The following is a 16495-nucleotide window of genomic DNA, read 5'->3' as shown; positions in this document are numbered from 1 at the left end:
CCTATAACCGTTTTTGGCCAGTTCGCCTAAAGTAAAGAGCCGTTCGGCTGTAAGCGCCGCCTCATATCTTATATATGTTTCAATGGGTGGAATATCTAGCAACGTTTCCAGAGCCTTGGTTGAAGTAGTACACATGGCACCACTTATACCCAAGCAGCATGTACGCTGAACTCCCTGTAGTAGTTTGATATTACACTTTTTGTCCAAAGCAGTCCACCAGATTATTGAAGCATAAGCTAGAATTGGTCTAATTACACTTTTATAAAGCCAATTTGTCATAGTAGGACTAAGACCCCATTTCATGCCTATGGTTCTCCTACATATCGCCCAGCACCGATGTGCCTTGTTGATCCTATCCTCTATGTGGTGTCTCCATTTTAATTTCCGGTCAAGTATTACACCTAAGTACTTAACTTTGTCTGTCACCGGTATCTTCTTGCCCAAGAAGCAAGGTTCAGTATATGTAGAAATTTTTGTCTTTCTTGTGAAAAGACAGATTTCCGTCTTCGCCGGGTTAACATTGAGGCCTCTCGGTTGAGCCCAGCTCAAGGCCGTATTCAGAGCCTCCTCAGCTCTTCTACACAAGTAATTTGGATCCTTTCCCTTTAAAAGTATTACGACATCGTCTGCATAGCAGACAGGTCTAAGTCCTTTCTCGGTTAGGGTCCTTAGGAGGCTATTAATCGTGGTGACCCAGAGTAAAGGTGACAAAATGCCACCCTGTGGTATACCGCGAAATACCTTTTTCCTGATAGTTATATCGTACATCTCGCAGCTTATCCATCTGTTCCTTAGCATGTAGTTGATCCAGTTACGGAGCACCCGGTCAACATAAAACTGGTCTAGGGATTGGATAAGGGTATCAGTGTGCACGTTATTGAAAGCGCCTTCGATGTCAATGCATACTGCCAGTGTATACAGTTTGCTATCGAAAGATTCACTTATGTAGTGGACAACTTCATTTAAAGCGGTCTCCACCGATCGTCCCTTTACATAAGCATGCTGCTTATATTTAAGGTCATTGTATGGTATGCTGCTTTTAACCATGCTATCGACTATCCGTTCCAAGGTTTTAAGTAGGAAGGACGTAAGACTTATCGGTCGATAGGACTTAGGTGTCGCATAGCTAGGTTTCCCTGGTTTGGGTATAAATATTACCCTTGCATCCTGCCATTTAACTGGGGTATATGCCAATTTTAAGCATGCAGTGAATATCTGTGACAGATGTACGGAAACCAGTCCCGCCTCCATCTGCAAAAGTGCCGGGAAAATTCCATCCGGCCCTGCAGCTTTATAGGGAGCAAAGCTCTTGATTGCCCCTTTAACCATGTCAGTTGTAATAACTATTTCCGTGTTACCCTCCCCTTCCTCCAATATCGGTTCATCTATGTTATTCGATATACCGGGTGGGAAATGAGAATCCATTAGGAGTTTCATTGTCTCCTCCATATCCTCAAGCCTCCTGCCCGTGTCATCGATCATAGATTCCGGTTGGACATGAGTTTTGGATAGGAATTTTTTTATCTTCGATACCTCATTTACGCTATCTACCTGTTCACAGAAAAGTTTCCAGGAGTCTCGTTTGGCTCTTCGAACGATTTTCTTATATTCACCAAGTTTATTACGATACTCATCCCAGTATACTGCGGTCTTTTTACGCCGTGCCCGGTTAAATAGTTTGCGAAGAGTCTTCCCAAGGTTCCGGATCTCCCCAGTTACCCAGGGTTTTTCCTGGGCAGATCTCCGCTCTCGCAGAGGGCAGCTGTCCTCGAACGATTCAACCAGGGCACTTGTGAACGTTTCCACTTTGGCATCTATATCCTCTTTATTTCGACATTGATCCTCTTTTTTCGACGATATATATCCTCTTTATTTCGACGATATTAAAAAATGGAAATAGTTTTTTTTAAGTTACTCAGTTTGTATAAGGTCTTCGACGTCATTCATTAATGTCAACCCCAACAAGTTGACCTTAAGTCAAACAGAAGATAATGTATAAAAAGTAGGAAATATACCAGGTAGAATCAAAATACAAGACCGAAAAACATGGTAGAATATCCGATAACATTTTGGAGTTGATGGATACATTTAGAGACCTAAACATTTGTGGGTAATGTGGTATGCGAGGAAAATGAGAGTACCAATTGTAAGGCAGTCTGGGTTCAACGTTCGGCAATGCGAGCTTGAGGATAAGTAGCGGCGAAAACCCTGACAATATGATATAAAAAACATTCAGCAGATTTTATGGATCAGACTGAAAGGATGTTAAACATAAATACACATAAAACTAAAAAAAAAATATTGATAAAATTGTTAACATTTGATCCTCTCGTAACAAATATTTTCAAGAAAATATGTCATTACCTTTTGCTGTTACAACCTCATAATTCCATAGTGGTTGGCAGGAGTCTGTTCAACAGACTTTTGATAACATGCGCTATTGGCATTGTTGGCCCAGATTGTGGTGGGGCATTTTCGTCAGAAAATATTAAAGGAACTTCAGAATTTTTGGTGGTATTTGGATTTATTTGTAAATTTCCTGTAATTACAATGTTTTGTGTTTGTTGTTGTATTAGAGATGATAAAGGTGATGATTGATTATTGGCCGGTTGTTGTTGTAGATTAGTATGTACTTCATGTTGTGGTTACTATTGGCCATTTAATGTCGTAATCTATTGTTGTTGTTGCTGTTGTGGCAAATGTTGCTGTTGATTACTTAGAATTACATGCTGATGATACAGTGGAATTTGATTATTTTGTACGGACATTCCTGGATATTGTGCATAAGTAGCTGCGGAAGCTGCTGCACCTGTTAGGTGAGATGCTGATGGAGTGGCCGCGATAATGCAACAATTATTGCAAAGATAGCTATCAAATTCTTGATGAGATTCTGAAAGATACAAAGGCAGATTTAATATAGTTAGAATTTTTCAAATTTTGTTGGCAAGAATTATTTGTACCCTACAGGTTTAGGTTTAGGTAAGAAGGTCAGCCACTCAATCAAGCATGAGTGGCTCACATGGGTCCACCTAGTTGCGGTCCCGTTGTGTTACCCTAGTGGTTGTAGGAGTACATTTTATTATTACTCTCTACTTCCAGATTTAAACCATCCAGTTTGATTCACAAGGTCTAGGATATTTTTCAGGCATATCCCAGATAGCTAATCGAGACAAGATAAAGCAAGCAAGGCCGAAACTTTGTTCTCTGCGTGTGAGGTATTGTTTCCTATTCTTCCTCATTATTACAACTTCTTCAGTAGTCGTTATATTCGAGGCCCATTCTTCTGGCATGACTGCCAATAGTACAGTGTCCCGTTATAACTAATACCAGCATTCGTATATGTTTCCTGGGAAAGCTTAACAGTAAGCTTGACCTGGGAGCATTATATACAGGCCAAATTGACCTCGAATTGAGACAGGTGGTTTCACTGAACCATCTGATTTGAGCCAATTCATATAGTTCAGTCTGAACCAGTAGTTTACATTTGATAAAAGAGATACCAGTAAATGCCTCGATTTCATCTTCCCCTCTCATCGCACCATTTCTGGCAAGTTCGTCAGCTATATATTTAGAGATACCCGGCATTCTTCGGTTAACTTAGATGTCGTAAAGACACCCGCTAGATGTTTAATCGCAGCTAATGACTATAAATAAAGGCAATAAATTGAAGGCAGGTGATGCTAAGGAGTCCTAAGAATCTCACATTTACTCTTGTTTAACTACAGGAGTCTAATAAGTCCATGCTAATTAATAAAACTACGAGTTCTACACCGTCAACAATATCATAACTGAATTGACATACCTGTAAAATTATTATCAATTACTGGCAACGAGGGCACCGTTAAACCCAGATCAAGATCAGTAGTTTCGCTATTCAATAAAATGCCTACTATTGCCAAATGGATTTTGTACTCAGCTAATACAATCTACAAAAAAATATTTGTATATTTATTACTAGTTTAATATCCTTATTCAATTAAACAAATACAAATATTTTTCAGAAACATACCAATAAATTCATACATAATTGTTGTTTGCAATGTTCGCGTACGATGACTCGAGTGTGATCCAGACCCAAAAATAATATTTACAATATTAATGTAAAATCCAATCAATTCCTGGAATTCCATCCACAACAATGTCGGTAAGTAAAATGACGGCCACATTGCAACTAATTAAATGGAACAAAAAGAAAACATACAAATTAAAATAGCCGACAAGGGTATATTATTTGGACTTAAAAAAGAAAAACTATAAAATATATGTAAGTAGCTTTTATTGAAATACCTACCGATGAAAACCGCTTATTGGCAAACTACGTCTAGTAAGTGGAGCAAAATAACCACCGTATTCAGGCATTGACAATGGATGTGGCGCTTTAGATGCTGAAACTGTTAGGACAGCATCTAATGAACATACTTCAATATTTACCTCTTGACGCAACTAAAAGAAAGATAAAGACAATTATTAATTTAATAGTATGTACAAATTAATATAACTATTTTTTAACATGTTTGCAGTTTGAATATAATTCTCCTCTGTATCATTGATTAAAATATTTTCCGGCCTTGGTAATACTGATGGTCACTTACTTTTCAATGACTACTACTTACTGTCTGCATTACTTTTAAGTACTCTTAAAATCACTTACATATAAATTGATATGTATGTAAGTACTTTATTTTGAGTTTTGGCATTTAATAGCTCATTTTATTACATCGCACGCTAGCACAATAAAATAACTAAGCGGAGGTGTTATGAATATGATAGTGAACATCACCGTCTTAAAATAATGAGTTAAAATATACACAATATATCCATAGTGTGCAACCAAGGTTGCAAACACTGAAGTAACAGCGTGTGAACATCTTCACGTGCCGTTTGAAAACGAAGAATGATTTCTATTGTAAACAAATGTAGATTAAAATTTAATAACTATTTACTTTTTTTAATTAAAAATTTTTATACACAAGCAAAGCAAATTATTAAGTAAAACTTGCATACCGGAAAACATAGACATGGTTAATTCAGGACGCAATTGAGCCAAATGTTTCGATAAAAGTCTTTCAGAACGACAATATGCGCTGCTAATCAACACATCCAAAGTGCCAACTTTGTCATCTTCTAAAAGAAAAGAGAAAAAGATAAATACAAAAGTTAGATATACACTGCCTTATTCCTAAACATTTATCAAAGGTTTATAGAACAAATTTTGTATGAAAATTTGATTCACAAATATAAACAATGTCTTTAAATAGAAGCGAAATTACTATTAAACATGACGAAAAGACGGAAAGGAAATCTTTATAAAAACTTTACACAAACGTTGTTCTCTCGACAAAATTGTTTTCAATACTAAACTTTACGAATAAAATTTCACAATATAAAAACAACACCATGTAACTGGAATATCTCTACTACTCTTATTCTGAGTAACCACTCTTATTCGGAGTAATTCTCTTAATTATTGAATGCCATTTGAATAAAATAATGATATAGAAAGCGAAAGAGTTTTGGTTTTGTGATAAATGAATTTTACGTGATACAGTACGTATGAGAGTAATTTAACTTTTTTAATACTCATACGACACAAGGTTTATGAACGGAAATACATATCTAGATATTGACATATGAACCGAAAACAAATATTTAATCATGAAAGTGACTGACTGACTGACTAACTAACTAACTAACTAACTAACTAACTAACTAACTAACTAACTAACTAACTAACTAACTAACTAACTAACTAACTAACTAACTAACTAACTAACTAACTAACTAACTAACTACTAACTAACTAACTAACTAACTAACTAACTAACTAACTAACTAACTAACTAACTAACTAACTAACTAACTAACTAACTAACTAACTAACTAACTAACTAACTACTAACTAACTAACTAACTAACTAACTAACTAACTAACTAACTAACTAACTAACTAACTAACTAACTAACTAACTAACTAACTAACTAACTAACTAACTAACTAACTAACTAACTAACTAACTAACTAACTAACTAACTAACTAACTAACTAACTAACTAACTAACTAACTAACTAACTAACTAACTAACTAACTAACTAACTAACTAACTAACTAACTAACTAACTAACTAACTAACTAACTAACTAACTAACTAACTAACTAACTAACTAACTAACTAACTAACTAACTAACTAACTAACTAACTAACTAACTAACTAACTAACTAACTAACTAACTAACTAACTAACTAACTAACTAACTAACTAACTAACTAACTAACTAACTAACTAACTAACTAACTAACTAACTAACTAACTAACTAACTACTAACTAACTAACTAACTAACTAACTAACTAACTAACTAACTAACTAACTAACTAACTAACTAACTAACTAACTAACTAACTACTAACTAACTAACTAACTAACTAACTAACTAACTACTAACTAACTAACTAACTACTAACTAACTAACTAACTAACTAACTAACTAACTAACTAACTAACTAACTAACTAACTAACTAACTAACTACTAACTAACTAACTAACTAACTAACTAACTAACTAACTAACTAACTAACTAACTAACTAACTAACTAACTAACTAACTAACTAACTAACTACTAACTAACTAACTAACTAACTAACTAACTAACTAACTAACTAACTACTAACTAACTAACTAACTAACTAACTAACTAACTAACTAACTAACTAACTAACTAACTAACTAACTAACTAACTAACTACTAACTAACTAACTAACTAACTAACTAACTAACTAACTAACTAACTAACTAACTAACTAACTAACTAACTAACTAACTAACTAACTAACTAACTAACTACTAACTAACTAACTAACTAACTAACTAACTAACTAACTAACTAACTAACTAACTAACTAACTAACTAACTAACTAACTAACTAACTAACTAACTAACTAACTAACTAACTAACTAACTAACTAACTAACTAACTAACTAACTAACTAACTAACTAACTAACTAACTAACTACTAACTAACTAACTAACTAACTAACTAACTAACTAACTAACTAACTAACTAACTAACTAACTAACTAACTAACTAACTAACTAACTAACTAACTAACTAACTAACTAACTAACTAACTAACTAACTAACTAACTAACTAACTAACTAACTACTACTAACTAACTACTAACTAACTAACTAACTACTAACTACTAACTAACTAACTAACTAACTAACTAACTAACTAACTAACTAACTAACTAACTAACTACTAACTAACTACTAACTAACTAACTAACTAACTAACTAACTACTAACTAACTAACTAACTAACTAACTAACTACTAACTAACTACTAACTAACTAACTAACTAACTACTAACTAACTAACTAACTAACTAACTAACTAACTAACTAACTAACTAACTAACTAACTAACTAACTAACTAACTAACTAACTAACTAACTACTAACTAACTAACTAACTAACTAACTAACTAACTAATACTAACTAACTAACTAACTAACTAACTAACTAACTACTAACTAACTACTACTAACTAACTAACTAACTAACTAACTAACTAACTAACTAACTAACTAACTAACTAACTAACTAACTAACTAACTAACTAACTAACTAACTAACTAACTAACTAACTAACTAACTAACTAACTAACTAACTAACTAACTAACTAACTAACTAACTACTAACTACTAACTAACTAACTAACTAACTAACTAACTAACTAACTACTACTAACTAACTAACTAACTAACTAACTAACTAACTAGCTAACTAACTAACTAACTAACTAACTAACTAACTAACTAACTAACTTACTAACTAACTAACTAAATAACTAACTAACTAACTAACTAAATTTGTAAATTGCATTATAACAAAAAATATCATTTAATAATACATTTAAATATATGTGTGTTTACCAAAAAAACACTTGTTGTGATAGGAATAGATGTATAAATGTAAACAACCTTTCATTGTTTTCCTGTGTTTACTACGACATTTTTTGGCTCCACTTTATAAACATAAACCAAAATATCGGCATTTACAACTAATAATATTAAAACTACTTAAATCATGAATTCACACGTTTTCCATGTTTATCAATGAAATCCCAAACAACTAAAAAAAAAAATAGTTTACATCAATGTCTCTAATTTCTCAATTTCCCAAGCAAGCGCATTAAAGGTAAAGTTTTAAGAGTGTTTTCAGTATTCTCTTAAATGTTTGCTTTTGTATTTCATGAAACTTTTAATGGAAGTTCCAAACAAAAAAGTTTTTTCTTTTCATGTCTACAAAATTATCCTTAAAAGTAACATTAACTTGTTAAGTTCTTTCAGTCATTCGCGCGCTGTTGGATTGTTAACATTTTAAAAGAAAAAATGAACCGTTTTAAAAATTATATTTAAATTAAAATAAAATTATACATCTTTTGTGAATTAAGAAAAAATAAAGCAAAAATAATATGCCTCACAAACCTACTAAAAATCATTTTATGTACCAAAAATACTCTAGCAATATTTTACAATTATTTTTCCAATAATCAGCTCAAAATGACGAAATTTTTGAGATCCATTTTGAAAAAATTGCAGACAATTTTTTGTTAACATATTTTACTGAGAGCATTATTTGAATCGCTGGTAGGGAACTAAGGCTCTTTCAAATAAATTAGATGTTTTCCAAAATGAGATTCTTAAAAAGGCCATTCTTTGGGATACTCTAATGTACATGTGTATAAATAATCAAATCATTCATATTTATCTAATGATCTAAATCTATATATTAAGCCACCTTCCGAAATTTATTTCAGTTTTACAACATATGATTATATGGTGGGTATATAAGATTCGGTATGGCCGAATATAAAAAACAATTACTTGTTTTAATTGAATACAACAGAAAATGAAATTTCCTTACAGTCATTTTAAACACAAACAAATGTTTTCTATTTAACTTTTACTTTTCTTTGACTTTTCCAATTCGATTCCTGTTTCATAGGCATGTTAAGTATACATTCCTTTTATACATTCTAAGAAAACATAATGTAGACAAATTGATCTCTCTTCATATCGTACAACATTATTAAGTGCTTTCAGTATAAATTTTAGTGTGTCAAAGCTTGTCTAAGTACATCGAGTATTAAATGTCTGTCGCAAATGATGTTTATAGTTTATACAAATTACCCCTAGATGTATGTCCATCTTTCTATATGCATACTTCTTAAAAATTATCCTAATTCTTTGTTGGTTATTTGATTTGATTATTTGTACACATGTACATTAGAGCGTCCCAAGAAACACCCTTTTTAAGAATCTCATGTAGGAATTAATCTCAATCGAAGTTCAAAGTGATTTTCGAATGAGAGATGGGGTCAATTATGGATCAAGCTCTTCCGAATTTAAAAAATATTTTTTTATTCGAATTCTATCATAATTATGCTAAACTTTCATTACCAAGTAAGGGATTAAATTGCTTTAATTTACACAATAGCATTTTGAATCATTGCTTTTACACGGTGATGACATTGAAGGCAATTACTAACCAAGCTCGCTTACAAATAGGGAGTTGAATAAGTACTTGCATTGATCGCTTGCTAATAAGTAGTTAAGTATGTTATATATTTGTTTTTGAGTTTATATATAATCATCAAGGATATAAAAATTAAAGTTTTAAAGAAACTAAAACATTCTGTAAAAATTGGCTAAAGGGTATATCTTTTTTAATTGTGAAGAACACACAAAACTTAAAGGAAAATCGTAAACTCAAGTAAAATATATTAAAACATACATTTGTGTTTTATTATACGATTGAACAAAACTGACTCCCACCTTTATATGAGGTTTAATATCGTTATCTACCTCCAACAATCAAAGGGTAAAAAATACACAGAAGAAACTAATAACTATTTTGCATCGTACTATTCTGGATATCTTTGAATAGTGCAATTAATATGAACAAAAATTAAAAAGAAAACTGACCATCTAAAACTCTTGTATTCCATTAAATGTGAAAAATGAAAAAGACTTAATTTTAAAGGCAAATCAAAGCCACATCAACAAATTTGTAAAAGCAGCGAAATATGAAATTTCGAAAATAATTTAAAAATTTCAAACAAAATCTTGTTTCACATTTGATGCAAACGAAAATTACAACTAAATTAATCATAATCGCAGCAAGAACATAGATTTAAAATGACACAACAGTGCCACCAGCAATAACTCCTCAAAAATTACAACGAAAAAAGTGCACAAATTTAAGTGAAATTAACTATTCAAAATATAACAAAATTATACAATCTATAGGACAACAAAGACACCATTAAAAACAAAACCTTATCAATACTAATATCAATTTATTGTTCTTAATTTGAGGGCAAATAAAATTAATATTATTACAATTACTATTAACACAACGACCCCTGGTAAAACTACTCGTTAAGTGTGTTAGCAACACTTTACAAAAGGAAACAATAACATCATAATGACAACAACAAGCAACATAATAAAACACAACCAATATTATTATCACAACCAGCACCATTTTGCCACCAACTTGGCCAGATATGTATGAAGTGACAACCACTAGCACAATCAGCAACACAACAAACTCAAGTTCTTTGGAAATAAACAAAAACTTTACAAATCCTTTAAAAAATCTGATTCTATATATATAAAAATGAATGTGTGTTTGTTTGTATGTTTGTATGTTTGTATGTTTGTATGTTTATATGTTTGTATGTTTGAACGTTATAGACTACTAAACGGCTGAACCGATTTTATTCAATTTTTCACAGCGTATTCCTGTATGTCTGGAATAGGTAATAGGCTACTTTTTATTTTGAAATTCCAAGTGGGCGAGGAGCCACGCCTATATTAAACAAATATTAAATCCGTATATTTTAGATAATATAACAGTTAGAGTCCTCAAATTTTGTCGGAGCAACTTTAGTGTCAACATAATTATTTAGGACAAAAAGTAGGCGGACTATCATTAGGGGGCGTGGCACCTCACATATAAATTAAATACAAAAATACGTTTATCTTGGAAACTATTACAGTTAGAATCTTCAAATTTTGCACGAAAAACTTTAACATGCATCTAAACATTTTAGGTAATAAATTGGCGGACTACCCATGAGGAGAGCGGCACCTCCCATATTAATTAAAGACAAAAACGTTTATTTGGAAAACTAATGGAACTAAATTCTTCAAATTTCGCACGAAGAACTTAAATATGCAACTGAAGATTTTGGAGGAAAAAAAGTGGACTTTCATATGGGGGGTCTTGAAGCCCCCACATGAATCAAATAGAAAAAATCTAATATCTGAGAAACTATTAGAGCTAGAATCTTCAAATTTTACATGGAGAAGTTTGAAATTCATGTGGACATTTAGGGCATAACGGTCGGACTTTCAATGGGTGGCTTGGCACAACATGTATGAATTAAATACAAAATTTCGTGCATCTTGGAAACTCTTATATTATTCAAATTTTTTATAGATAGATATAAATTGGCGATGGATAGAAACTGGCGAACTTGCAATAAGTTTCTTGACATCTTTCATATGTAACATATAATAAATCTGGTATTTATTTATAAATATTCCTTTTAGGGTAGCAAAGCACACTGGGTATAGCTAGTACGTTAATAAACAACACCACCAGTATTAACAATGACACCTACAATGAGGAGAGTGAAATGTTACAATCCATCGAATATATTTGAACTGTCTTGAGTTTCTACTATATACCCATTATTGTGGGCACCGGTTCCACTGGTAACATTCTATAGGTTTTTGTATTTTTCAAAACGAAAATACGCAAACTTTCGTCTAGTTTCTATTTGGCTGCTTTGGCTGTTAGTGATACTTGCTTTTTGTTTGGTCTATTCGTCCAGTGGCTTAACTTTGTCGAGGTTCACATCTATAATCATAAATACTTTTATCAGTTCTTTACATTTTTCAGTAATTTGGCATGGTTTTGTTTAGTTTAGTTTGTGGTTTCTTTTACCGTGGAACGTTTTATAGCGATTATGTATCCGGCGGATACTATCCGCTGAGAAGTCAGACCATGTGTACAGTGCAAAGGGCCAAAATGGTATTGGTTGGTTTTACTGATATTGGGTTTTTTGCATTGTCCCCTTTTTTGGGTTTCCTCAACGCCGGTATATTCCCCTAAAGTGGGAACTACAATATGTGATATTAAAAGTGAATATAAACGTAAGTGAATTTTAGACTAATTTTATGTATAGAATTTTAAGATTAATACCAGCACTTTAAATGATTTTTTGACAATAAACTGACTTTCCATAAAAAGGGCTGTATGAAAGGTAGTGTCAATTATGGACCGATCCTCATGCAACTTGGTAAATATATATATTTTTGTTCTTACAGAACTTGTTTCTATCATCGCAATACTGGTATTTTTAAGCCAGTTATGAACTGTAAAATAATTTTGGAAGGCGACCTTACATTGGGGATAAGGTCAAATGTGGTCCTGATTTATACTTAAATCATAAGAAGTAGAATTAGTGCTTCGTGATTTAAACAAATCAAAGGTTTTAGACTCTTATACTTTGACATTGTGAACAATATTTCGAGGCGTTAAAAACGTATAGACAAAATCACCTCACTCCCAATTTTATACCCTTTACCTTCGTGAGAAGTTTATATATAAGTTTATTATTCAGTTGATAATACCAAAAATTAAATTTTTGGGAACTTTAAAGGTATATAAACAATTTGTAAAGCCTAATAGGTATCGAAGTCGGTTTAGCGATGTCCGTCTGTCCGACTACAAAAACCCCCGTTTTTTAAGTAAAGTTTATTATTAAATGTCCGTCTGTATGTTTATTCAAATCAATTTTCTGAAAATTACAGATATCTTTTGGAACCACATCTTCAACAATTCTGTCAGACATGCTTTCGAGAAGTTTCCTATTTAAAATCACCAAAATTGGTCCGTAAATGACGGATATATGAGCAAAAATCCGAGACAACCTCTGAAAATGTAAACAAAAATTATGTTTTTTTGTGCATGCTTAGACAAAACGAAATAACAACAAGTCAGAGTGCTATATTCGGCTATGCCGAATCTTAAATTTTTATGAAAACCCTTATAAATATTACTAGATATTTATTTATTTTATTTCATTCGTAATTCTTTAAAATTGCAAGTGACCCCATGAACTGATTAACTAGAATCACACATTCATTGTTGTTCATTTAATTATAATATTGACATAACTTTTAATTTGGAAACTAAATATTTAAAAAATACTAATGATATAGTGAAATACATAAAAAAAATGTATCATGGTGAAATATATTATGGGCCTTTTAATCACCATTAACAAACAAGAAAAAAGGAAAATAAAAACCAAATAATTTTAAAAATTAACTACGATATTTTTAAGGCTCAATAAGTCCTTTTTTCATTATACCCTAAACCACCATAGTGGGGAGGGTATTATACGTTTGTGTTGATATTTGTAACGCACAAAAATATTGGTCCTACACCCACCGATCGACTCAGAATCACTTCCTGAGTCGATTAAGCCATGTCCGTCCGTCTGTCCGGCTGGCTGTCCATGTAAACCTTGTGCGCAAGGTACAGGTCGCAATTTTCAAGATATTTTGCTGAAATTTGGACCATGTGTTTTTCGGACCAACGACGAAGCCTATTGAAAATGGTTGAAATCGGTCCATTATTTCACCTAGCCCCCATACAACCCTACCCCCCCGGAAAGGGCTTTTGAGTTCATAATTATGTTAAATATTGTAGTATCTCTATAAAAAAACGGCAAAACTTAGTTACAGATTTTCGTAATTATCAGACATTATTTAAGCCTAGCCCCCATACAAAGTCCCCTTCAGAAAATGACTTGATGGTCAATAACTCACTAATAAACACTAGTATCACGATGAAATCCAGCATACATAACTCTAATGTAAACGTAAAGCCATGTACCAAAAATTATAGGGATAGACCCATACTTATCCTTGCCGCCATATAACCTCTCTTTTAGAAAATTACTTTTTTAAACAAATTGTTAAAACATTTCGGAATTAAGGTAAACAACTTAGAACAAGTTTTTGAGTTGGCAATCAAATGCCAATTAATAATTAGATTAGTTAATCTAAAAATAAATTTAATCCGATGTTAATACCATTTGATGTTTTTGAGTACAAGATTAAAATTTCGCAGTGTTGCCATACAAAACAACAAAAAACGTCACTGTTTGTTATCAAAACAATGCATGTTTTTTTTTTTTTTTAAAAAAAAAGAAGAAGAAAATTTATATTTAATATGAAAATTAATGAAAACTTAAATTTAAAACAAAAAAATTTATTTTGAAGTGTCCGTAATTTATTCTAATCAATAAATAGAACATTTTAATGTTTATTTTTATAAAAATTGTATTAATTTTTTGCTCTAGTTTAAACCACCTCCATTGGGCGCTTAAACTTGCAAACAGAATTAACTAATTGAGTACTCAAAAACAACTTTCGAGGATTAATTTTAATTTAATCGCTAATCTTTCACCTAAAGATTGGCCCTTAAATGCTTTGTTATTAAATATAATCCACATTTTTAAAATACTCAGTGGTGTAGGGTATCATATGGTCGGCCATGCCCGACTATACTTTACTACTTGTTTTAGCTTGATTTCATGTAAAAATTATTTAGAACATTATTAGGAAAATAATATAAATATTTGATGTTTTATATGCTCTTTAAACTGTTCCTTTTTTTGCAGGACTATATAACGCTACTTAATTATTGGGATACAATTGTTGTATTTGTGGTTCCCTTTACAACGATTGCCGCTTTGAATACATTCACTGGCCACAGTCAGAAGGACTTTAACTATGCAAAAATTGAAAGTATGAAAAGTACAACTTCTCCTGGAATTTCAGCATTAAAAAAGTCAACATGACTACATTGTATTTTGAATATAAAAGGGTTTCCAGTATAGGTGAGGCGATATTCAGAGTTTCTCTTGGTTCTTTAATAAAAACATTTGAACCGCTTAAGGTTCTAATTAAGAACTTTATAGTTAAATGCCTGAATAGTAGATGGTTGGTTTGGTAAATAACCTTTCAGTTCAAACCTTTTGAGTCAAGGAAACACCAGATCGTTCACCAATGTAGTGTTGCTGAAGGATTCAAATTGTCTTCTTTAACGAACATCCTTTTTTACAAAGCAGTTTTCTTTTGGAAGTGATGTTCTGTCACGTGACTTTTAATGGTATTTTGCCATTTGTGAGTTATAAAGATTATGTCATTGGAAACCCCTTTATGTATCAAGACATTTTACTGCATATAAAGTATATATTTTGCATACAACAATTTTACTTTATCGCCAAAACCATTTCGCATGACAACAATTTCCTTACAATTTCTTTTTTCAGAAAAACTCAGCTTTTGGCGATTCATGATACTTTGTCATCTCCCTCATCTTCTTGTTCGGCAGGAGAAAGCGGATCTATAGCAGCAACAACTGGAACAGAAGCTATTTCAACATATCGTATTACGACATCATCATTAAAACGACCGAAAACAACATCTTGTATGAATGCATCACCACCCTCGAATGGGCAACAACATAATAATATTGCAACACATCATCAACACTACCATCATCACCAGTGTGATAAACATCACACACATCCCCATCCAAATCGAGCAACCAGGATATGATATACATATTCTCCAAAAAATCAAGTAAGTTGGAATTAACTTTTATCCTTTAGTCATGGTGTCTTTACTGTCACTTCTTAAGAAATGTTACAAAGTTGCTCATTATCAGTTTGATGAACATCGTAATATGCTTTTCGTAAAAAGACAATGAAATTTAAAGATTTCTAAGAATAGACATACATAGTCAAGATTTTTACATCAGAAGAAACGTTTCATGACAAATGGAAAGTGTCAAATTATCGAAGAGACTTTTTGGATAGGGATTAGTAGGAATCTTCTATTAATTGTGTGTGTATGTTGAATAGATTTTTTTGCCAAAATTAAGTTTGAGTAAATGTGTATATTCATGGGAAAAAAATGAGTTACATTGATATTGTTAACAATGCACAGTGGGATCCCCCTGAACAAAACTTGGCATTAACTAAACTACAATGTTTTGGTATAAATTATGGGTATCGATGGATAGAGGAAGTCCTCTAGATACGAATTAAAAAAAGAAAAAGTTGCACTTAATGCAATTTTTTTGCATAATTTTCAAAACAAAATTTTCCAAAATTTTATTTAAGAAATATTTTTATTACATTTATAAATATCCTAATTACTTTCGCGAAAGACTAAATTTAATGCATCTTCTGGAAGATTTCTGGATTTTTTTTTAGGGAAAGTTCTTTTTACAGTTATAAAGGGATCCGAATTAATTAATAAAAAATTTAAAATATCTTTCATATTTTGTATTCGGCTGCGGGAATTCTGTTCTCGGTTTTTTATGAA

General features: G+C 31.7%; 1 protein-coding gene across 1 annotated transcript; it reads left to right on the top strand.

Moving 5' to 3' along the window:
- The first annotated feature begins 8843 nt into the window (after positions 1 to 8843).
- On the top strand, positions 8844 to 15676 carry LOC119608039. Its single transcript, XM_037962271.1, is given in 5 exon segments — positions 8844 to 8854; positions 11760 to 12069; positions 12072 to 12128; positions 12130 to 12241; positions 15436 to 15676. Coding segments are annotated over 5 exon segments (570 nt in total). The 3' UTR covers positions 15516 to 15676.
- Positions 15677 to 16495: the final 819 nt, after the last annotated feature.

The sequence above is a fragment of the Lucilia sericata genome, unplaced genomic scaffold (assembly GCF_015586225.1).
Source record: "Lucilia sericata isolate MDLA Ls3-8-SP2 unplaced genomic scaffold, ASM1558622v1 Contig000777F_arrow, whole genome shotgun sequence".
Taxonomy (NCBI): domain Eukaryota; kingdom Metazoa; phylum Arthropoda; class Insecta; order Diptera; family Calliphoridae; genus Lucilia; species Lucilia sericata.
Note: the sequence above shows the minus strand (reverse complement) of the source record. Positions and strands in the feature narration are given on the sequence as shown.